At 42.9% G+C, this 22,634-nt stretch overlaps 1 protein-coding gene across 1 annotated transcript in view; it reads right to left on the reverse strand.

Annotated features, from left to right (window-relative positions):
* LOC135389688 (NBAS subunit of NRZ tethering complex-like) overlaps nt 1-22,634 on the reverse strand; it is a 55,205-nt gene that overhangs the window by 15,998 nt on the left and 16,573 nt on the right. Inside the window, exons 25-44 of the mRNA XM_064619722.1 lie at nt 20,434-20,607; nt 20,256-20,329; nt 14,071-14,130; nt 13,817-13,882; nt 11,397-11,519; nt 9,750-9,852; nt 9,450-9,670; nt 9,251-9,363; nt 9,096-9,172; nt 8,939-9,034; nt 7,957-8,078; nt 7,588-7,741; nt 7,356-7,519; nt 4,483-4,612; nt 4,275-4,407; nt 3,959-4,050; nt 2,760-2,915; nt 2,507-2,703; nt 2,334-2,444; nt 345-592 (exon numbers count right to left, since the gene is read on the reverse strand). Coding sequence (XP_064475792.1) covers nt 345-592; nt 2,334-2,444; nt 2,507-2,703; nt 2,760-2,915; nt 3,959-4,050; nt 4,275-4,407; nt 4,483-4,612; nt 7,356-7,519; nt 7,588-7,741; nt 7,957-8,078; nt 8,939-9,034; nt 9,096-9,172; nt 9,251-9,363; nt 9,450-9,670; nt 9,750-9,852; nt 11,397-11,519; nt 13,817-13,882; nt 14,071-14,130; nt 20,256-20,329; nt 20,434-20,607 — 2,614 coding nt within the window. The remainder of the gene's footprint in view (nt 1-344; nt 593-2,333; nt 2,445-2,506; nt 2,704-2,759; nt 2,916-3,958; nt 4,051-4,274; nt 4,408-4,482; nt 4,613-7,355; nt 7,520-7,587; nt 7,742-7,956; nt 8,079-8,938; nt 9,035-9,095; nt 9,173-9,250; nt 9,364-9,449; nt 9,671-9,749; nt 9,853-11,396; nt 11,520-13,816; nt 13,883-14,070; nt 14,131-20,255; nt 20,330-20,433; nt 20,608-22,634) is intronic.

A 22,634-nucleotide genomic window follows, 5' to 3' on the forward strand; every position in this document is an offset into this window, starting at 1 on the left:
ATTGCAAGAATAAACAGTACTAGGCGGGCATGCACGACAGAAGTAAAGAGGATGCTACTGCAACTTGATGCACAACTAAAAATTTGGACAAATGCACAAAACAGCTAAAACTGCTGGCTTCACAAGTGATGAAGAACCAGTAATGTTAAAAGTACAGAGGTTACCAAAAGGTGTGCTACACTAAGAGCACCTAATACATGGGCTGAATTTAGCAGGGACTGACACTGATTCTATGGGTCCTCCTATTGGACAGAAATATGACAGGGTGACGTTTCTGAGCCGGAACAGTGCGCTGAAACAAGTTCTCGTAAAACAAGCAAATATAAAATGTATAACCAACAAACCTGAACACAAAGTCTTCAATTTTCCTAGAAGCTGTAAATGATCTCTAGGCTTGAGACCGTGCATGTCTGTGACATTACTGCCACATTTGTCTAGCAAGGCATAGTAGAAGCTCATGAGCGAGTGCTCACAGCCATCTAATGACTGGTACACTCGGAAGGTCAGGCACTGTCGAAGCTTTTCTGGGTCCCTCATCAGTTCTTTCAGCATCCCCGTAGACTGGAGTCGACCTTCAATGTAGCTCACGCCACTGAAAAGAAAAGTATTTTCAACTGGACATACCTTGTCACTTTTTTGTGATAGTGCACCTTCTTAAAAAAAGTGCTGCCGGCATGTGGCAAGTGACGGAAACAATCTGGAGGGCGGACTGCAGCACAGACGGCTTGTGCGTCTCGCGTAGCTGGTATCTACAGTCATCCATACAGCATTTTGTCAGTTTTCTACAAAGCAATTTCTGTCAACACGTGGACTCATTCACAATGACAATCCTAGGTGATGTTTTCATCCTCGAAGCCTTCGTGTCCTTAATCAATAGATGGTGCAACAACATGGGAACAGTTTGTCGAACCATGATCAAATCCTGCCGTAAATGGCAGCATCAAGTGCTCCATCCGCGCAACAAATTCGAAAGGGGCCACAGCTTCATAGACGAGGGATACATAAGGCTAGTTTACGTTCACCCGGTGTGTTCACTTAGAATATAACCTTATTAAAGTATGTTTGCCTGCCCTCCATGCGGACTGATTTCTATGTCAACCACGCCTTCCTAAGGTAGAACAATGACAACATAGAAGAAGCACGCTCCTATTGCCCAACCAAGTAAGTGCACAAGCATTTATGAAACTGTGACCTGCTTAAGACATTGCGAAGTTAACATAAACAAATGTGCCATTTAGTCGCTAGCATACCTTGGCAAAACTCACTCGTATGCTCATTATGGTCAGCTGAGAACGTGTGTGAAGAAACAATGCTCAAGCTAGGTGAGCCAAGCATGAGTGAACATGAGTGACATTCACACACTGTGAGCTGAGCATGAGCGGCTCACGTTCATCCGTGAGAGTCACAAGTACCGATCTGTGGTCACTAGATGCAGTTTGGGCTTGATATTATCGTAACTTTGTCACATAAAACTACCGATAATTTACAGCCCGATTGGATTCTGCCAGGCCAGCGTGTCGCAGGCTTGCCTCCTCTGTGTTTCACGTTTTTCCGACGGGAAACAGAAAATCCCTTTTACCCCCCTGACTTGCAGCTGGACACTGTGCACGTTGACGGCATGAAATGCTCTTCTGTGCCTTGTGCTATTAACAGATGCAGCTGAACCCCAACATTCGGTAACGTCAACACAGATAATGACAATATGGCATGCCGTAGTTTGGTTTTGCGTTTGCCACGATTTTTGTTCATGTGCTGCAATCTTTATTTGAGAGTCCTAACTTTTTAAAGGCAAACTCACAGATATCAAATCAAATTCCCCCGTCGGCACCGCTAAAGTGCGTGGGAGGAACGCCGTCCCTTCCTCAGACGATGTATACACAATTAACTATGAATACGCTATCTTAAACTAAACACTGTCCCGCCTGTGTGTTGGTCCCGCAGGACTGGCAACTTTGTAAAGCAGGCTTCACGTCATGCATAGAAGCATCAGGTGAAGCCCACTTTTGGGGTCGTGTCGTTCATATTCTGGGATATTGGATATTCGATTTGCGAATCGAATAGTTCGAGCGTTTCGTGCACTCAATTCGAATTCAAGAACTCGAATATTCGCACGCTCTTACATTTCCTTTATTTTATTAAGTTTGTTAAATAATATGCAGCTCAATAATCACATTAAATTAATTAATAATAAAGTAAATTTAATTATTAAAAATAGTCGAACTTCTTTCATTGTTTTCACCTGACACCAAACCATAATTACGTGAAATTTCTTTAGTGTTAGCTAGGTCACAAAGATGCAAATTATACGGAAAAATAAGTAGGCAAAATCTTACCAGCCTTCGGAAAATAAGAATTCCAAATGGCAAGCATAAACATCCCATAGAGGCATGTTGTAACGTCTCGCCAGGGAAACAGCCACCTGGAGTGACTCCTCATCCGTTGTTCTACGAAACAGTACGAAGCTCATGAAGTCATCAAAGACACATGTAAACAAAACAAAACTTACAATGCCATCCCTAATATAGTCTCATTCTTGTAACGGTCATCCTCTGCAAACCTCGACACATCGACACTACCACCTCTCTCGCGGAGTAACTTCGCTTGAATCAAGTCAACTTGCATTTTGTGGAATTTCGCGGCCAAGTCAATGCAGTGGCGAGTGTAAGCTTTGTCCTCTGGTACTTTGAAAGCTTGGTCTTCGACCTGCGTAGAATGGTGCTTTCAGTACAATATGTGACCACGCTTACAAGGTAGTGCACCTCAGAATGGATGTCCGCAGGCTCCTTGTGTAAGATTGTATCTGCTTGTTTGGGCTGCAGCGATATCAGCGCACAAAGTGCAAAGAAGTAGGATGCAAGCTGAAGAACGACAGGAGTATTTGGAAGACTCAGGAAAAAGTCTTCGATTTGTTCAACCTGAAACGAGTAATAAGCGGTATTCACTTGTCAGAAATGAAGAACGCTAGCTTGTTCTAGAGCTACAAAAACCAAGAAAATTCTAAACCCAGTGAAATATGAATGGTCAAGTAACTGCCTTCAAATACAGTCGCCGTCCGATTTTTAGGACTCGGCGGGGATCGCGCAAAAGTCCGAACAATCGAGCAGCCTGAAAAAACGAATTTCGCTTCAAAATAAACTTTGCTAAGCACAAGTAGGCTGGAAAAATTTGTCGATGCTTTCCTAACGCTCTTCTAGCTCTGCCTGATAACATCAGCTTCTATTTTCCGAAGCGACATTTCGTCACTGTACACTGACAGAGACACCGCCGTCATCAAGTCCGCAAGTCGGCTTCACCTAACGCATCTGTGCTTTAGGTGAAGCTCGCTTTACAGCGCTGTCGCGCCACTCGCGGGCGGTCAGCACGTGCTGGGCTTTTGAATCAAGCCGCTGGCCAAAAACGAAGGCGCAAAAGCGTTACGACAGACCTCCTCTACTCAGAGGAATGGAAAATGAACAATCATTGCCTATTTTTTTGCCTCAATATTTTAGTTGTTTGATTTCTTTTGATACGAATTTCGGATACTACTAATATTTTCCGTCACCCCAAGCGAGAAATTCGCTGGTTGGACAAACAGTCTGAAATATCGAGCGACGCGGCTGCAAGGAGTCCGAAATTGTGGACGTTCTTATATGTCACTCTATGGGACCCGCGGCCGTCGGGGGAACGAGTCCGAATAATTGAGCAGGCCCGAAAAATCGGGGTCCGAAAAATCGGTCGGCCACTTATCAAGCACTGAACAACAAATGGAAGAATGTGACGAATGTAAGAACGTGACGAATGTAAGAACAAAGATGCCAATATGCTGCTTATGGATGTTTGTGGGGTATTGTAAAATTATACGTATCGGAACTGTTTTCACACTGTCAAAATAATGACTGCAACATGTATAGCAAGAAGTCATCGCATTGACAACTTTGAAAAGTGTCGTAAGTCACTGACATGTACTTATTTAACTTACCTCATTAACTGCAAAAAGACTACCAAAGCACATTAGCACATCTTCAGAAATAAAGGCTTTTGCTAAGCTAGGCAGCAGAGATTGGCATACATCTGCAACAACAAAAGAAAAGGAAGAAATACATCAGATGAGTAGTAATAAAAGAAAACTATATCAAATACTGATAAATTCGATTCAATTTTATCTTATTTTCTGGTGCCTACATAAAGGTAGACTCAGCAAGCGCCGACCAGCTATAGTTCCCAAATGCAGAAGCTGTGCACACCAGAGATCTCTATAGTACGTGCAAATATTCAAAGAGTGTTCTGGAACAAACCCTGAACATCTTTATTAGTGTGATGTAGGCTCTTGAGTGATTCACACAGCAATGATGCCCTGAGAACGTTGAAAAGGTCATCAAGTACCACTGTACGCTCCGGGAGATGATAGCCCTCATAAGAGGAATCGTACTGCAATACAGGAAGAAATGAGAACCCACCAAACATTAATTCATAAAAAGAGAACTTCAAACTTAAGGTCTTCACCTTTCCAACGTGAACATCATCATGGAGCGAGGAGTAGAGGAAAGGCAACCCTAGCCTTTTAAGGTTGCTGTTTGAAGTCTTAGTTTTTTCTTCTTTGTGCTCCCTCCGCTGGCCAATGGTGGTAAGGTTCCTGCATACAAACGTTGAAGAACATTAAAGGGACCATGAAAAGATATTTGACAATCATTTTGAATCTGTTCCGCTGTACTAAAGCATTCACCCTGTGAAATATGAAGTTGAAAATCGTTCAAACGATTTTATAATATATCCTACATTAACAATTTCTATATTATTTCTTTGTACTTCTATATATTTCTATATTATATTCTGAAAATATTCTATATTTACCACAGCCGTGAATGGCGGCTGCTACAAACCACCTGCGAGACGAACTGGACGTGACACCATAAGCAGGGGATGTTGTCAACTCGCGTATGGTTTTTTGTGAGCAAATCTTCTTCCTTTGTGTTTTGCCATATTTCTACTGATTTTGATGGCAGATATACGCTCCCGGTCGTGCACAATTGGCTGAGAGGACTGGACGTTGATGACGTAAGCCCGTTTCGAAGGGATGTATCCAGCGGTCATGCCCGCTCTTTTTGTGTGGTAACTGCACCCCTGTGCACTGAATACGGTTAAATGTCGATGAGTGTATGATAGTCAAGGCCCTTCTTTTTCTGCTGCGGCAAATCCTGAATTCCGCAGCAGGGAACTATGAATTCTGCATTTTTCCGCGGTAAAAGGCAAATTTCCCCAGTTCAGACAGAAAATACTCTGTTAGCTCTTAGTGTGGTGGAACACAGTTACAGCTCCAAAAACTTTTGTGACTTAGCATAACAAGGTACATTGTATATTTTTTTTAGAGGGAATGACGTTTGTCACTGACTATCAGATTGTACTTGCTAAGTGACCTCTCTGCATGTACAGAGTTTACTGTCACACAGAGGTACTTGACAGCTATGGACACCAAAGCAGGGGTCAGCATTTGCATTCCACTCCAGAATCCTAATATGTTAGAGGGTTGTTCCAGCAGACAGATGGGGCCATATCACGGCCTGGTGGCCTTATCCGGTTGGCACATCTACGGTGTAACGCAAGCCGACCCGGTGCAAGCAAAGTCCGTTCATCTCGCGCATAAACTGAGTTAAGCACACGGTTTTCGTAAAATTCTGCACAAAACCTCATATTCCGCGGCGGACCCACAATTCCACGATTTTTTGCAGAATCGCGGAATCGCAGAAAACGAAGGGCCTCAATGATAGTGAGGGATCATGAGCACTGTTTCCGGCAGGGTATTCGGAATTTGCGAAAATCATTTCATGGTCTCATGGGTGTAGTTTTGACTATCTGTGTCAAAAGTGTTCATGCATCATGGACACAGCCAAAACACAGTTTCCATACTCCAAGACTACATAAGAGCTACAGAGGTATGTCGCCGCCAGTGGTTAATGTAGTCCGCACGTTGAGAGTGGAGAACACGAGAAGATGGTGGACGAAGGCAGACAGAGAAGGCAACTCTTGTTTCATTAACACAAATAGTTTACTTGTTTGCTTCAAAAACACAGAAATGCGCTCTAACTACGTTGTCTTTGACGAGTGCTTCCACAGCATGACTAATGCACAATTTATGGTTTGAAGCAAGTGGGTGCACTACACTGTGACTCGGAGGCACCAAGCACCCTCCTGAGTTAATCACAGACATCGTCAGATTTGTGGGTAGAGCTGACCTGTAGGACTCAACTTGTCCCAAGGGATAGAGCCAAAGGCATGTGCTATCACACCAAGCTCCATCAGATTTGCCTATGCTATGCAAAGCTATTCTCACCTTGTTAGAAATATTCACTGTGTCACTAATAAGTAATAACTAGAGCTATGCGAATAGTTTACGAATATTTCACTTACACTGCGAATTGAATCTGAATAATTTGCTCAAATAATAATAATAATAATAGGGGGTTTACGTCGCGAGACAACTGAGATCATGAGCGACGCCACAGCAGTCGGTCTGTGGATTACTTTAGCCCACCTGAGGGTTCTTTAGCATGCAATGAAAGCTCATCACACGGCGTGTCTAAGCAACTTGTACCCTGTCACCAAGTTGCTGGCGTCTTTAGCAATTTGCTCAAGTAGCAAATCAAATTTGAATAATTAGAAAGGCCCAATTTGAATAATTTTGAATACCTCATGGTGAAATATTTTGTGGTGGTGTGTTCATGAGATGATGTTCTGCTCCAAACGTGTGAGCCTCATCATCCAGCATTACATATCGTGAGAGAAGGGTCCCTTTGTGTTGTGTATGGTAGACTGCATTAGTGGGATGAACTGCACTGAGAGTTAGTCAACACGTTGCATACAGCCTGCTTTGTGTGCATATCCTAATTTCTATGCTTACATTGTGAATCTCCTGTACTTTTTTTTAGGAACTGCACATATTTCCATACTGAGCATAACTCTGGAACTTGGGAGTACATTTACTGGAACCTGCAATGCCCAGAGTACAGTGTTGACCATGAGCTCTCAAAATTTGTAAACTTTAGTGACAGAATAGTATAAACAGTGTAAAGCGGGCTTCACCTAACGCTCGAGTGTAATGCGTTAAAGCCAACTTGCAGAATGGAGCCGCACACTGAAAGAACAGTGGTGGTAACCTGCACCTAACTCTTGGATGTAATGAGGAGAAGCTCACTTGCAGAATGGCTGTAGCGAATGATACCTTGCTTCAGTGCTACTCGAAAAAATTTCGAATACTGAAAACAGGTTGCAAATAGCATTCGAATAGCATCAGATATTCGTTCCATTTTCCAAATTTGGCACCAGCTCTAGTAATAACAATTCTTAACTTATAATGATACGCAGCATAATGACAAACTCACTTCAATGTGCCTTTCCAGAAATTTGTGCTGCTAAGAGATGATAAAACGGCTTTTGTTTTTGTTCCACCCAGCAGTTTCCAAGTGCCCTCTTTGTCATCTTGGATTGCAGCAGGAGAATCTCCAAATTGATTTGGTGTCCCCTTTCTGCCACTATGGCTCACCTTCTTGGAAAAGAACACAAAAACACAAAAATAAAGTTCTCAAGCTCACTCCTCAGGAGTTTTCTGCAGACCTCTTTGGGAGCGTCAAAGCTGTTAAACCAGTCTTCAGCAGGTAGGTCGAGACACTGATAGGCTTGTCGGACCTCCGTCATTTGTACTGCTGATAACAGTGACTCCATTGCTATGTCCGGACAATGACAAAGAGCAAATGAGAGCAGTTTGTGCCTGGAACAGTTTAGGCATTTTTGAAATAACACATCAAGATAGACACTGTAAATTACAGCAATATATGGCACAGTCATTTCAGAGAGAGCTTGCTTTCGTCAAGGTTTGCACCCCAAATTAGAACGTGAGACAATTGCTCAATTACACCAGAAGAACATGACTCTCAATAACAGCTTGCAACAATGATAAAGCCAGACAGGAGGCGAGGAACTGACCTGCCTTCTAGATTTTCAAATTCCACACAGGAGCCAAGCATGCGGCAAATTTTCCATCCTTCCGAATGGCCCTCGTTCACAATTTTGCAGCAGATCTCGTAGCCAAGCTTGTAGTCACAGTCCTTGTAATAAAAGGGAGCATAGGGTTAATGGTGCAGTCTGTAACACAAGACTCATGCAGGATGATAAGTATATACAGTAGAATCTCGATGATACGATCACGGATGATACGAATTCCTTTCCAGTCCCGGCCGGAATGCCTATTCTTCCCATGTATTAGAGTTCGGATGATACGAACGCGTTATCTTACCTTTACGGATGATACGAATGATACGAATGAGCCGAGGATGCAACAGAGGTCGTTTCCCCGTGACGCGAGAGCGCGAGAGCCATGCTGCCGCGTCTTTCAAAAAGGGAGGGCGAACCTCACCACAAACTCCTTACATCATGTAGCGCAATGCAAGCAATGACTTTCTTTTTGGTGGTGGTGGTGGAGATAGGATCAAAGGGATTGAACGGCCCGGAACCTTATCACCTTATCTCTGTTTTGACCTTTTTGACCCTGTGCGACATCGCTCTGGCGGAAAACAGCGACCAGAACACGTAGAGGGAACATATCAGGACAACTTGTGGCAACATTACACGTCATCATTCCGCAAGTCGGCTTCACCTAACGCCTGCTTGATTTAGGAGAAGCTCGCTTTATACCACTGTCGCGCGACTCGCGGGTGAAAAGCACGTGCTGGGTCTTTTGAATTATCTCGCGTATTTCGGCAGCATTGGCCAAAAACGAAGAAACAAAAGCATTACAACCGACCTCTTTCATTGACAGTAACGGAAAATGAACAGTCACTGTCTATGTTCTTGCCTCAATTTTTATTTTGGTTTAATTCGTTTGATACGAATTTTTCCCGCGACCCCGTGAGATTCGTATCATCGAGATTCTACTGTATTGGAAAGTAAGTTAAGGCACAGGGCTTACCACAACAGCAGCATCCGCGAGCAAGGACAGAACCGTTCCTCTGCATTTTTTCTTATCATCACCATGAAGATGCAATAATGCCGCCAACTTCAAGAACTAAGATAAGAGAGACATAATATAGGTACACCTCACATGTAGGTATATTAAAGGTACACACTTTAAGCTGCTGCCTGTACGATTGGGGTGTCAGTTGTAAGGCTTCTCGTATAAGGTCTAGCTTGTCCTGGTGCCGTACTTGGAGGAAGATAGTTTAATTTAGATAAGCAAGAACAGTGTTGTGTGTGAAGGAGGGACCATAGCTCTGTTACAAACCTTGAACGGGTAATGTAGTGATTTTAAACTGATGCAGCAGTGGAAGTGCTTCAATGAAGTCCAGTTCTCTACGAATCTCAGCATTGTTGCCTTCCATAATTAATAGGCAGGTTCTGAAATAACGGAGTATAGTAAGAACAGCGTGTATCCAGTTAGACCACCACTGCATACTTTGCAAAACATATACTGCAAGACATACTTTGCAAAAGCTAAGCATGGATCTGTGTGGGATGCAGCTGAATCTACATATTCGCAGGCAGCTCCAAGCGCCAACTTCAACGAAATCTCGTGTGGCAACTTTGAGCTTTCACTTCCTGCATCGGGTGACTCTTGATCTGCTTCTTCTGTGCATGTCATCAGCTCTGCGGCTGATTTGATGTAGGCGTGGCTTCCGGATCTAAGCAATGTATGTGCCACAATCTACAAAATTGTGATACATTAGCATTTTGTAAGGCTAACACGTCCCTGCACCAGTGTGAAAACTTGGCCTTTCCCTCACCTGAATGCAATCCATGGCAGTAATGCATTTAAACACACTCAGTTGGAAATGCAACAAGTCCTGAAGGAACTGATGCCAATCAGATTCACTCATTGGGGGAGACCTGCAAAAGTTTGCATCCATAAGCCCTAAAAAAATGCCTTAAATGCCTTAAAACATTTCTTATACTTGATGAATTGTTTTATTTTGTTTGGTACCCCGAGTAGGACAGAAACAAGTGACTGCAACATGCTATAAGCTCACAGTATTTTATCAGTACAGACAGATTTTTAGCCCTGTCTCTGGTAGTAACTAAGTTACAAGTAACGTATAACTCTTTTGGGGGGGAAGTAACTTATAACTGTAACTGGCCACCACTTTTTGTAGAAGTAACTGTAAAATCTATAATTAGGTTACCCTCAGATACGGTCATATTTTTCTACATGAGCTTCCAAACGTACTTCTTTAGAACGCAATTGCAGTTTAAACATTTTTGAAAGTTGCATTTACAGCTATTTCGTTTTCGAAAGTGTAGCTGCAGCTGCAACTCTTAACGTTTTGACAACCTAGCTGTAACTGTAACATAGTTACTTTTCTCAAATGATATGCAGGAAACCCAACAGTGAAATCAAACAGCTTTTTACTGTCCACGTGGGTCCTTTCTTGTATAAGATTTTGCTTCCTGTAGAAGTGGTTAATTTCGTGGTCTTAATAATTGACGAATTTGTGTGGAAGCACTTTTTAGGAATATTTTGCGGGACCTTAATTTTGCAAATTCGTGTGGAATATTCTATGTCTTCGCGGTGCACAGGACCAAGAGCTTTCTTCAGAAGCTAACGGACAACAACATCAAGTATGTGTTTGTACCGGTCAGCTGCACTGCTGAGCTTCAGCCAAATGATCTCGTCGTTAATCAGCTGTTAAGGCAGCAACGAGGAACCTATTCTTACAGTGGTATGCCGAGCAAGCACATGTATCAATGAGCCAGAAGAGTGGTGAAAATCATAAAAAGCCGACCTCCACGGAAGTGTCATGGAGCCTCTACATGCTGGCTGGCTAATAGAGGCTTACCGTGAACTCCAATCACGTGACAATGACTTACGTGCTGGCTTTGTAAAAGCAAGTATCTGCAATCCCAAGTGATAGAGTATGCGAATAAACTACTGACGTTAAAGTGGTGTTTGAATTACAGAAATGTTCTATGAGAACGAATTTGTGAGAATAAAGGTCATAAAGTAAGTCGATCTGTCTTTGTGGAGCTCATATTGTTGCGAATTTCAGTGCCCATACTTATTCATCCCCGCCACTTACTATATTTCGTGAAACTTTAATTTTACTGAAACAGTTTGATCAAAAAACTCACGAAAATTAAGTCCGTGCAAAAATTTCTACTGTTACAATACTGCTCTTGTTAATAAATTGCTCTGTTAGCTCTTGCTCTTGCATGACCTCTTCTGAGGAACTTGTACAAATCTTTGGCGTCTGAAGAAATGCAGTCTACTACATGAAAGCTTGTGTATATTAAAAAACGCTTCACTGTTGGATTTCGTGCATATCATTACTGTTCTGGATGCTGGGTGTATTCTTCACTTCTCCCTGCTTTTACTTTTATGAAGTAATATATCTGTTCAGGTAGTTTATGACTGGTTTAGTCCACATATAACTAACCTCTTGATGGCACATGCTGCAATTCTCTTCAACAATGCTTCGACTGCCGTTCTGCTGCCTTCACATTCGTTGAGGGCTTTCACAGTTACATGAGCACCGTAACGTTTAACACATTCGGCGACCCTGCAAGATAGGGCAGCAACATTGAAGTGTTGAGATTTAGATGTGCTCAAAAACTAATACAAATCCATATAAGACATCCCATTAACCCACAAAAGTCTGTTCAATGTTCCCCAACAGAGTTAGGGGTTAGGGAAGGAATCTGAACTGAATCCACCCTCCTTTAATACCATACGCCAAGCTAAGAGCTAGCCCTGTGCTGTAAGCAAAACCCATCTTGCCTTTCTCTTTTCTTAATACTTGCTCCTTTTTCCTATTTTTTATGAATACGCACACCATTTTTTGGTTATTAACTGCTGCGATGCGATGTGTGGTGTGGGCTTTTCTACTCCATATTTACGGTCTAACCTTTTCGGGTTAAGTGCCTTTCTGGGATTCGGGGGGAAATATCAGTGCTTTTCTCAAATCTGAAATTCAGTGTGAAATCGGGTGCTCTTGATGCATTCAGATGTTACCGTTATCTGTTCTTTTCTTTTTTTACTTTGCCCAGCAAGTGGACAACAGTTAAAGGTGCACCTACTGGTTAAACATGCATTCCTCGCGAATTACAGTCATGAGCACCAGTTGCTCTCAAATGATTCTGTTAACATCTGACATTTGTACAGATTCCTGCTAACCAGTATGCGGTCCATGACATAACTAGAGCTGTGCGAATATTTGAAAATTTGAATATGAAACGAATATCTGATGCTATTCGAATGCTATTGGCAACCTATTTTCTGTATTCGAAATTTTCGAATATTTTTCAAATAGTTCTGAATCAAGGTAGCGCTATCGCCATTCTGCAAGTTGGCTTCGCCCCATTACATCCAAGAGTTAGGTGAAGCCCACTTCACGTTACCCCCCCCCCTTATTGTTCTTTTGGTGTGCAACTCCATCCTGCAACTCGGCTCGACGTCATTACACTCGAGCGTTTGGTGAACCCTGCTTTACACTGTTCACAATTTTCTGTCACTAAAGTCTACAAATTTGTGAGCTTATGGTCAACACTGTACTGTGTACTCTGCATATTGCAGATCCCAGTAAATGTACCCCCAACTTCCAGAGTTATGTTCAGTAACAGATGGAAATATGAGCAGTTTCTAAAAAAAAGTACAGGAAATTAACAATGTAAACACAGAAATGAGGACATACACAAAAAGCAGGCTGCATGGAACATGTTGACTAACTCTCAATGCAGTTCATCCCACTAATGCAGTCTACCATACATAACATAGAGGGACCCTTCTCTCACGATATATTATGTTGGGTGAAAAGGCTCACATGTTTGGGGCAGAACATCATTTAATGAGCACAACACCACAAAATATTTCACCATGAGGTATTCAAAATTATTCGAATTTGGCCTTTTCTGATTATTCAAATTCAATTTGCCATCGGAAGAAATGACTCAGATTCGATTTGCAGTGTAAGTGAAATATTTGTAAAATATTTGCAATGGAAATTTTGCTATTCGCCCAGCTCAAGATATAACATAATATTTTATTGGAATTCGGGAAAGAATCATGAATTGGTCCTAAATTGATTTAGGGGGCAATAATCTGGAGGAATCAGGCTTAACCCAAAAGAAGTCGTGGGTCGCACCCCCGTGGGCTAGTCGTGGGTCGCACCCCCGTGGGCTAGTCGTAGATTTTGTTTTTGTCCCAGTCCGTCCCTGTGTCAAGGACACCTTTCCATGTCAATGTTAGAGCAGTTAGAGAACCGTAATCGCGCCCAGGCTCCAAATTCTTATATGTCTTGCGTATGGGATACGGAGCGTTCGAAGAGTTTTAGTGGAATTTGTGTCTCGCCATAGATGGTACAATTCAGACTACATCGACGTGGCAGCACCTATGAGCAGGTCACTGTAACATTCTATCCTCATAGCTGCTTTGTTTAGCTGCTGTGTCACCTCTTTATCGCTTTCTTTCATCTATCAAGTACTTCACAAGTGAGGAATAAATCATTGTCCACAGCTCAGCGCTTGCATGCAATTAGTGAGGTTCCCCAAACAGGTCAAGCCTCGCCAGGTCACCATATTGATTTCACGAGAAAGCGGTTCCCTTTTGTGCTCAGGGTGTCGTTAGCCTGTAAAACGTATCAGTGGGCTGCGCTCTGATTGGCTGACAGCGACAGAGAGTCAGATTCGGAGGGCTCTTACAATCAACTAAGACTCCTTATTAATACATCTCTAGTAACATTATCTTGGTACCCAGAAGTTATTTAACATCAGCTGTATGCCCTCTTAGTTTCTAAAGCCCTAACAGTAAGTAGCACAGCACAGCAGACAGAATAAAAAGACAAAGACAGCATATACATACTCAACGTACTGTTCCAGGACATCAAGCCTATCATGGAGCAGCTGCAACTCTTTACTACTGCTGCCACTAGAAAGAAAATTAAATTTCTCAGTAAGTTTTTTTTAAAGGTAGCACGATGAACACATGCTTCTATAAAATTCATGGTGCAGAAGAGACAACAGATGACATGCTCGCCTGATGTTTCTCCTGCACCACGAATTTTGTAGAGCCCAACCAACTTGCCCGCATCAGTGTACTTCAGAATACATACTTACCCAGCACCTCTCTGAGGAACACACTTGATTATTCTCAGCACATAATCGAGTTGATCTTCTCTGCAAATATTGCAAATGTGAGCATTACAACAATAAATATGGAACAGATATTTGTCGAGCAAGTAACAGCGAGTGTGAACCTTAAATAGAGGAATTACAGTGGAACCTCATTGATTCAAACTCCGACAATTCACACTTTCAGTTACTTAAGACAGGTTTCAAATTTTTGTTTAACCCACTACGTTTTAGGTGTATTGAAAAGCCCCTTAATTCAAACAGCACTTTCATCTAATTCATATTTTTCGTTCCCTCGTAAAACGCTCCTGATAGTAGAAAACAGCTTCTGTGCATTGGTGACACCATTTCGTGAGGCACCCACATTTAAACACGTTGCTCACCTCTGGATGTAGTAGCCGTCTGCTAGAGAAGGGTCTCTTAAAGGAGCAATGAGGTGACATTTAACATGACTCTGCCTGTATAACCCTGCCTGCATAACCATGCCTCATCTGTCAAGCTGTCCACCAGGTGCCAAAATGCAAAATATTTCCGCTCTGCAGAGTATCATAGTTGCGCAATCAAATTTCCAAAAACAGTCGGAGAAAGCAGCCTTTTGCGAGCAAATTGCAAACTTTGTCATGAAGTATATGTTTTAATTTGACCAGAAGCTAAGATTGTATCTAATCGTCAACACAGAAGCCTACGGGAAGTGTAATGTAGCCGTTGATTGTCAGCATGGTTATCGGAACACTTTTTCCTCTCTGAGCTCCTTCTTGCTTCAGAAAATGTCTTTGTTGGTGGCCTTTTGGGAGCTGCTGCATAAGGGGACAATTGCTAGACGCTGTGGGTGTCATATAATCTCTTCCTCCATCGCTGACAATTTGCATTTTGCCATATTTCTACTTTCGATGCCAGATACTATACGACAGCATTGTTTATTGTCCAAACCGAAACCATGCACCCACGTGGTCTCGTGGGGTGTGTGCTCCCGGAGGTCCACAACTAGCTGAGAGGACTGGATGTTGATGATGTAATCCCGCTTCGAAGGGATGTATCTGGCGGTCACACCCAGCTATTTTTGTGTGGTGACTGCGCCCCCGGTGCACTGAATACGGGTAAAAGTCTGTGTTTATGATAGTGGGGGATCGTGAGAACAGTTTCTGGCAGAGTACTCGGAATTCACGAAATTATTTTATGGTCCCTTTAAGCTGTGCCGGTATATGTCACGAGTCACATGCCTGGGTCACGTTACTCCACGATGTCCTCTCATTCTGCGATGTGCTCTATTCACGAGGGGAGGATTTTTCGAAGGTGTGCGGAACAGAGGCCTCTCGCATGTGCGCTCTGTAGGTCACCTGCACTCATCATTCAATTTGTTTCGAAGCCTCGTGCATTGACTCAGAACCCAACCAGAGGTAAGTTTTTTTCAAATACCCCTCCATTTGTAGACTGCTGAGTTAATAAAGTTGGTAACAGGCCTTTAACCAATGTTGCATGGGTGTCCCACTCATAATCAGGCTTGTGTAAAGGAAAAGTTGAAAAAATGTGCTTTGTATGTACCGACATAACAAACCACAACTTTGTGTTGCAACATACAGTAGAACCTCACTAATTTGTATTCGCTTAATTCGAAATCCCGGTTAATTTGAATGTTTTATGTGGTCCCGTGTTTGCACACTGTCCTGTGCGCCCATAACTTGAAGCACCTGCATCTCTTACAACCCGCTTAATTCATAAGGTTTTCAGCGGAACCGCCTGAGAGCCTGGGAGGCACGCACTCACACTCTCAACGACAACAGCCAATCACCTAGCATACCCTTCTCGCCTTAGCTTGTTTCCTGCTGTAAGGTGTGGAGGCATGGTGCACAACTATCACTTAATCGAATTACTTAATCGTAAAATAATGCTGAGACTATGGCTCTGATAGTACGTTATGACCCGATGCTGAAGTGCAATACTTTCACAATAACAGAAAAGGTAGCCATCATCGACGCTGCAAATGATGCAATGTTACAAAAAATGTGCACGGCGTATCAATCTGGTGTCCTACATCTCGCCAGAAGTTGTGGCAACAAGCTGCAGTACGTACAGGTCCCCACTAGCGCTGATAACTGTGAAAAATGCTTCATGTCCTTTGAAGAGCATAGTAGATTAAAAGGCAGTGAGCAAACCTGTGGTACAACTGTTACGTAGGACGTACTTAGCAAAAACTGTAGTACAGCTGACCATACCGAGGATGGTGATGATGAACTGCAATGAACTGATGAGGAAGTGTTAGTTTCGATTAGAGGTGTGCAAATATTCGAAATTTTGAATACAAATCAAATATTTGTGATATTCGATTCGTATTTGTATTCGGAAATTTCATATTTGAAGTGCTGGAATATTTGAATTTTTTCGAATACCATAGCAGCTTACTACCAAGCTTTTCCGGGTTGCATGCTAGAATTTGTACATTGCTGCAACAGCGACGATCATGAATAGTAGAATAGCTGCAGAGCAATGCGCAAAACTTTCAATGTTGTTGTGCTCATTTGCAAATGCATTGCTACAAGTTTACTAATCAAAACCGAAACTAGTACACAGTTCTGTGCAGGATGCATTAAAGTCCCCCCAAGCGAAACTGCGGTACGTTTTATGCATCGTCAGCACAGTCGTGGCTTCAGTGGATTGCCAACAAACTATGAACATTTGTGTGAGGTCTACAGTTCGGTTAAATTCTGGTTCAATTTCGAAATTTTATTGGTGTTGAGCTGAACACAGCCGCTCACCGTGCACAGCCAAAACTCGCATCTCGAACGCGTTTTTCAGTTTTAATTTGTGGTAGCGACCTTTTGCATTGCTATACTTCGAGGCTTCGAGGCTATACTTCGAGGCTTGAATCAGTCATCAGCGATATATAATGATGGACGTGTACAATGACAGTGATAATCGAGGAGATGTAAGCAGTGCTGAACACAAGCGTTGCAGAAATGATCGCTCGTGATAAGCACAGCCATATGGCACTGCCGAGGATCGCGGTTTCACAGCGCTAATGAATGACGCTGTTTCAAACCATGCATTATTGTTGGGAATGGTGACGTCATACACGAAAGCACAGTGAAACCAAGTTTCCCGCCAAAACGACAAATGCGGAAGGTGTAGCGAGTGCAAGAAAAGAGCACTTGCTACATTCGTTTACCTTCTGATAACCTGTGAGCTGAGATGTGCTCATCAGTAAACCATCCCACATTCTAAACACTTCATTACTTCCACTACACTTTACTTCCATTCTGTCTGTCTGTTTCACCAGCACTTACAATGCCAACGCACGTTTTCAGTGTCCATGAAGAATTTTCGAAGTGTGAGCTGTTTTTATGGTTTTCAGTTTACTTCATGAGAACAACACATTGTTTCATTGTAAAAATAATTTGGCTGTACATGTGCAGACAAGTATGCATGTCTTGCGTTACACCAATACATATTCCTTATTAGCCGTTTTCAAGTGCGTGTCCTGGGGCATTTTTCTACGGATCAGCAACACACAAATGTGACAATGTTAGTTTACCGGGTTTAATTGCTACCCTTAGAAGCCTTCATCCTATGACATGATATTAATTGGATTCAATATTCGAAGGGCAATTCTGCATATATTCGTATTCGATTCGTATTCGAAAATTTCAATGTTATAACACCTCGGGTTTCAATTAGTTGTTGTGCACAACTTTGTGGAAGTGAACAGTACGCACTGTGACCCATATGACCCATATGACTCCTGACCTATGCTGCCTTGAACGAACGGTTACCTTTGACAACGTTACTGTGTGCAGCAGATCAGATCAGTGATTTTCTGCACTCTTGCATCCTTCTAAGAGGGGGGAAACAAAGAAGAAAAAAAGGGGACTCCTGTCTATGCACTCGATCGATCGAGGAGGAGTGGGAAGTCCCCATTTCGGGTTTGCCTTACCCGCACCCTTGTCTATCAGACGCCCAATGGACATCCTTGTGAGCGCGCATTCCTTGCTGTACCAGATCTTGTCAAGGTTGTTTCAACTGCCTCATCAAAATTGTTACGACAGATTACAAGGAACAGAGAATGTGCTTGAAGTTTTGTTCCTTGCTCGTGAAAAAAACCAACAGAGGCTGATGAATTGCTTCAACAAGCGCTTAAGGAAGAAGCACTGAGTAGAACACGAGTTTTTGAGTGGTTTTTGCACTTTAAATATAGGGACTTGAGCATTGAAGAGCAACCCCGTTCTGGGCGACCTTCAACCAGTCGGAATGACAAAAACATCATGATGATCCATGAAAAAATCACAGAAGCTCGTCATTACACTCTTGGCGAGATAGTGGAAGCTACTGGAGTGAGTTGGGAGCTCAGTTCAGCTCGTTCTGAGTGAAGATTTGGGAATGGGACGACTTTCAGCAAAATTTGTCACTTGTCTGCTCATAGAGGACCAACGAAACCCTCGACTCTCCGCGTATCAGGATTTGAGAATGCGACTGGAAAGTGACCCAAACTTGTTTTTGAAGATCGTAACAGGAGACGAGAGTTGGTGTTACTGTTATGACCCCGAAACAAAGCAGGCATCCAGCCAGCGGACGACCCCTCATTCACCGCAAGTGATATCGAATGTCAAGGCGATGGTGATTTGTTTGTTTTTTACATTTGCGGAATTGTTGACAAGGAATTCATTCCCCAAAAACCAAACAGTCAATCAAGATTTTGACATCGATGTTTTATGACGTTTGCGAGAGAGGGTGAGATGGGCATACGGGGAACTGTGGCGTTCTGGTGATTGATTCCTTCACCATGACAACATCTCTGCGCACATGATGTTACGAATTCGCCAATTTTTTACGTCTTACGGCATGACTAATTCCCAACCACCCTTACTCCCCAGATCTGGCTCCTTGTGACTTTTTTCTGATCCCGCATGAAAAGAGAGTTGAAAGGACATCAATTTGATGATGTGGAGGCCATTACATCAGCATCGACCAGCACCTTAGACAGCATCCAAGTTGAGGAGTTCCAGAAGTGCTTCCAGCAATGGAAAATATGATTGGACAAATGCATAGCTTCTAAGGGAGAGTACTTTAAAGGTGTCTAAATTTCCATTGTAATTTTTTTTAATAAATGACTTTTTACAACAAAAATCCCATTTCTTTTGGGTCCCCCCTCGTACATGCTCAATAAAGATAGATTCTAGTCAACTTGTCTGAGTTTGCTTAATTTGGCAACTCACTTAATTCAAAATTGCTTTTGCCATCCATGTGACTTCAAATTAACTAGGTTTTACTGTATATTTAGATGAACTGAACCCATGGATGCAATAAGGGGATAAGTCAACGTATCCTCGTTTTAGTATTTTTGTTGCTATGACATCTGTGTACCAATATGTACCTGCTAAAGAAAATTTTGGACAGTATTGCTATTTATTGACCTGCTACAGTACGGCAAGAAAGGAGAACTGCATCTGTATCAATGGGATGGACAGTCAGATCAGGCCCCTGTTCTACACACGCATACAAACGGTGTAGCTTAAATTTCGCTACGATGCGGAAATTAATTTTGGCTTCCACTCACAAAACACAATCTTCCTACCTCATGTGACCGTGTCAGCGGTGCTACGAGCATTGTAATCGGAAAAACGCATGCAATATGCTAGTACGTCGTATTGTGCTGGGCATCTTACGACATAAATTTCAAGACTGTGCTCGTTTAGCACCACAATCAGCCTGATCATGGCTGCTCCACTACACACGGGTCACTTCATCCTACCTGGCATCACCATTGTTCAGTCACCAAGGTTTGACTCGTGATAATTGTTTTTTTCTGCACCCAAACCCTGTGCATGCAGTGTTATATTGGAAAAGGGGATAAGTTATGTTCCTGGATTTTGTTCAGTTTCTGCTAACCCCCCCCCAAAACGATGCTAACAGGACATGCACGTAGAGTAGACACATGCATATATGTCACGCATTTTGCATTTGCGGTATTTGAGGAAACCCAGCTGCAATTACTTTACCAAATATTCATTTGAAGTTTTCTTGGTTTGGGATTTCGCAACTTATCCCCTTATTGCGTCCCCGGGTTCAATTACTGGTAAGTCGCACTCCTGAAAATGCAGACAAAAACCTTGTCCCCCGAAGAGCACGCTGAAGAGTCTGTATATGGAGTATTGCAGACTGAGGTGTGGAAGACAAACCTTTCACAAGTATAGATGCATTCCAAAGCCAGTTCTGCAACTTCTGCAATGCCATCCAGTATGCGATTGGGGTCCTTAAAGGAATCAACCACACGGTCAGCATGTTACCTACCCTTCATCATTACCATTACCATTCTAAGTGCAAACTGTGTCGTTCAAAAATTAAATCACTTCCCACCTCAATATCTGAATTCTCAAAGACTTGCACACAGGGCCAGAGATCCTCCCTGGCAACTCCTGTGAAATACTCGATGAGCAGCCGCCTTCGACTCCCGGGACAAGCGTGTTCGCATCGATCAACAAATGGAAGAAGCCAATCGCGGACGCACAGGACGTACTTCGCTTCTGTGCACTGTAAAAAGGAAGAGAGACACTAGATTACAAAATACAAAATTCGAAATATTTTATTTAGCAAATACATACTGCAATACATAATACACGTTTCATTTGGGACTGTGTGGTTAAACCCGTAATGTTTTGTTTTTGATTCTGGGTTAGCGCCGCGAAGCAACTAAACCCGTAATGCGGTCTCTCTAACTAAAAATGAACTTTGCACATATGTGATTAACGGTCAAGGTGGGGTAATCCAATGTGTGTAACATGCATGATAATCACGAGGGCCCAGGACTTCATGCGCAAAAATCATCCAAAATATGCATGCAAATATGTGGCACGAAGCATCTAAATATGCACAAAATATGCAGAAGTATTATGATGCCGGGAATGTTGCTCCTGATATTTTTGTGTACCTTGGAACTGTATAAATACCCAAACTGTCTATATACCAGCCACTCAACTACCGGCCTATTTTGTTAATCAGCATTCCATGCAAAATACTGGAGCACATCATCTATTCTAACGTATGTGCTTTCCTGGAACATTACTCCTTCTTCAATCATCACCAACATGGTTTTCGTAAAGGCTTCTCGTGCGAAACACAGCTGGCAAGTTTTGTCCATGACTTGCAGGTTAATTTAGATAAAGGCTACGAAGCGGACGCTGTCGTTCTTGACTTCAAAAATGCATTTGATAAAGTACCCCATGCCTGCCTTCTTCTAAAGTTATCGCTCCTGAACCCCCCCCCCCACACACACACACACACACACACATAGCGCTGTTCACCTGGATAGAGTATTTCTTATCGTATCGGAAATAGACCACTGTTATCAATAGCACCCTGTCCTCTTTTCGTCCTGTTACCTCTGGAGTCCCTCAAGGTTCGGTTATCGGTCCGCTGCTCTCCTAATTTATATCAATGACCCCCCCCCCCAAATAACATTAGCTCTAAAACCCGCCTTTTTTGCGGATGATTGTGTCGTCTATCGCTCAATTGAATCTCCCTTAAGCCAATCATTGCTACAACGCGAGCTTGATGTGGTTGATGCCTGGTGCAACACCTGATTCATGGAGCTTAACGTTAGCAAACGTGTATACTGTATAAGTAGTCATTTCTGCGAGGAACTAATTTACGTGAAATTCGCGAGCGCTCTTTTCTTCGCGAATTTGAAGTTCCGCGAAATATTCAAACCAATGACAGGAAAATACACGAACGAAATATGTAAAAAATTTTACCCGGGACGCTGAGGCAACTTATGTACGCGGTTTACGAATCCCGCATGGATGTCAGCATCCCGTGATTCCAGTTCCAGCAAGCATGAATGGCTTTCAGCACGCTGTCACACGGATCGGCCTTTGTAAAAGTTTCCGCATCACTATCGAGTGCCAATTGTACATGCTCGATGCGGTGAGAGGAATGGCGGGAGACATTGGCAATGGCCCAGATACCAGCCGAGTAAGGACCCCTAATCGCAGCCCTCTCAGTCAGAAGGGCTCAAACGGAAGACAAATGCAACGGCAGGCAATGCAACCATTTATGATACCTTTTAGTAACTTCTTCCTGGATTGTCAAGGTGGAGGGCCCCAAAGACACGTGGTGCAGGGTCAATGCACCGTAGTACCGTGAATTCAAGGTTACGCGAATAACTGCCTGATCCTGGCTCCTCACAAATTCACGAATTATTGAGCCCGCGAATTTAACCACTTATACAGTATGTCCGCTTTAGGCGTTCTTTGTGCCCTGCCAGAGCCACATACTCCATCTCGGGTCATATCCCCACCCCATCACAATCCTGCAAGTACCTCGGGCTTCACTTCACATCTAGTCTATCATGGAAAGACCACGTCACAGCTGTATGCAAGAAAGCCAACAGGTCACTTGCATTTCTTTGGGGTAGCGTGCATCCAGCACCACCGTCTGTGAAACTCCTCGCTTATACCACTCTAATTAGGTCGAAGTTGGAATACGCTGCAGCAGTATGGGACCCTTATCGGTCATACTTGGCATCTCTCATTGAATCAGTCCAGAACAGGTGTGCTCAT

The sequence above is a fragment of the Ornithodoros turicata genome, chromosome 3 (assembly GCF_037126465.1).
Source record: "Ornithodoros turicata isolate Travis chromosome 3, ASM3712646v1, whole genome shotgun sequence".
In the NCBI taxonomy this organism is placed as follows: domain Eukaryota; kingdom Metazoa; phylum Arthropoda; class Arachnida; order Ixodida; family Argasidae; genus Ornithodoros; species Ornithodoros turicata.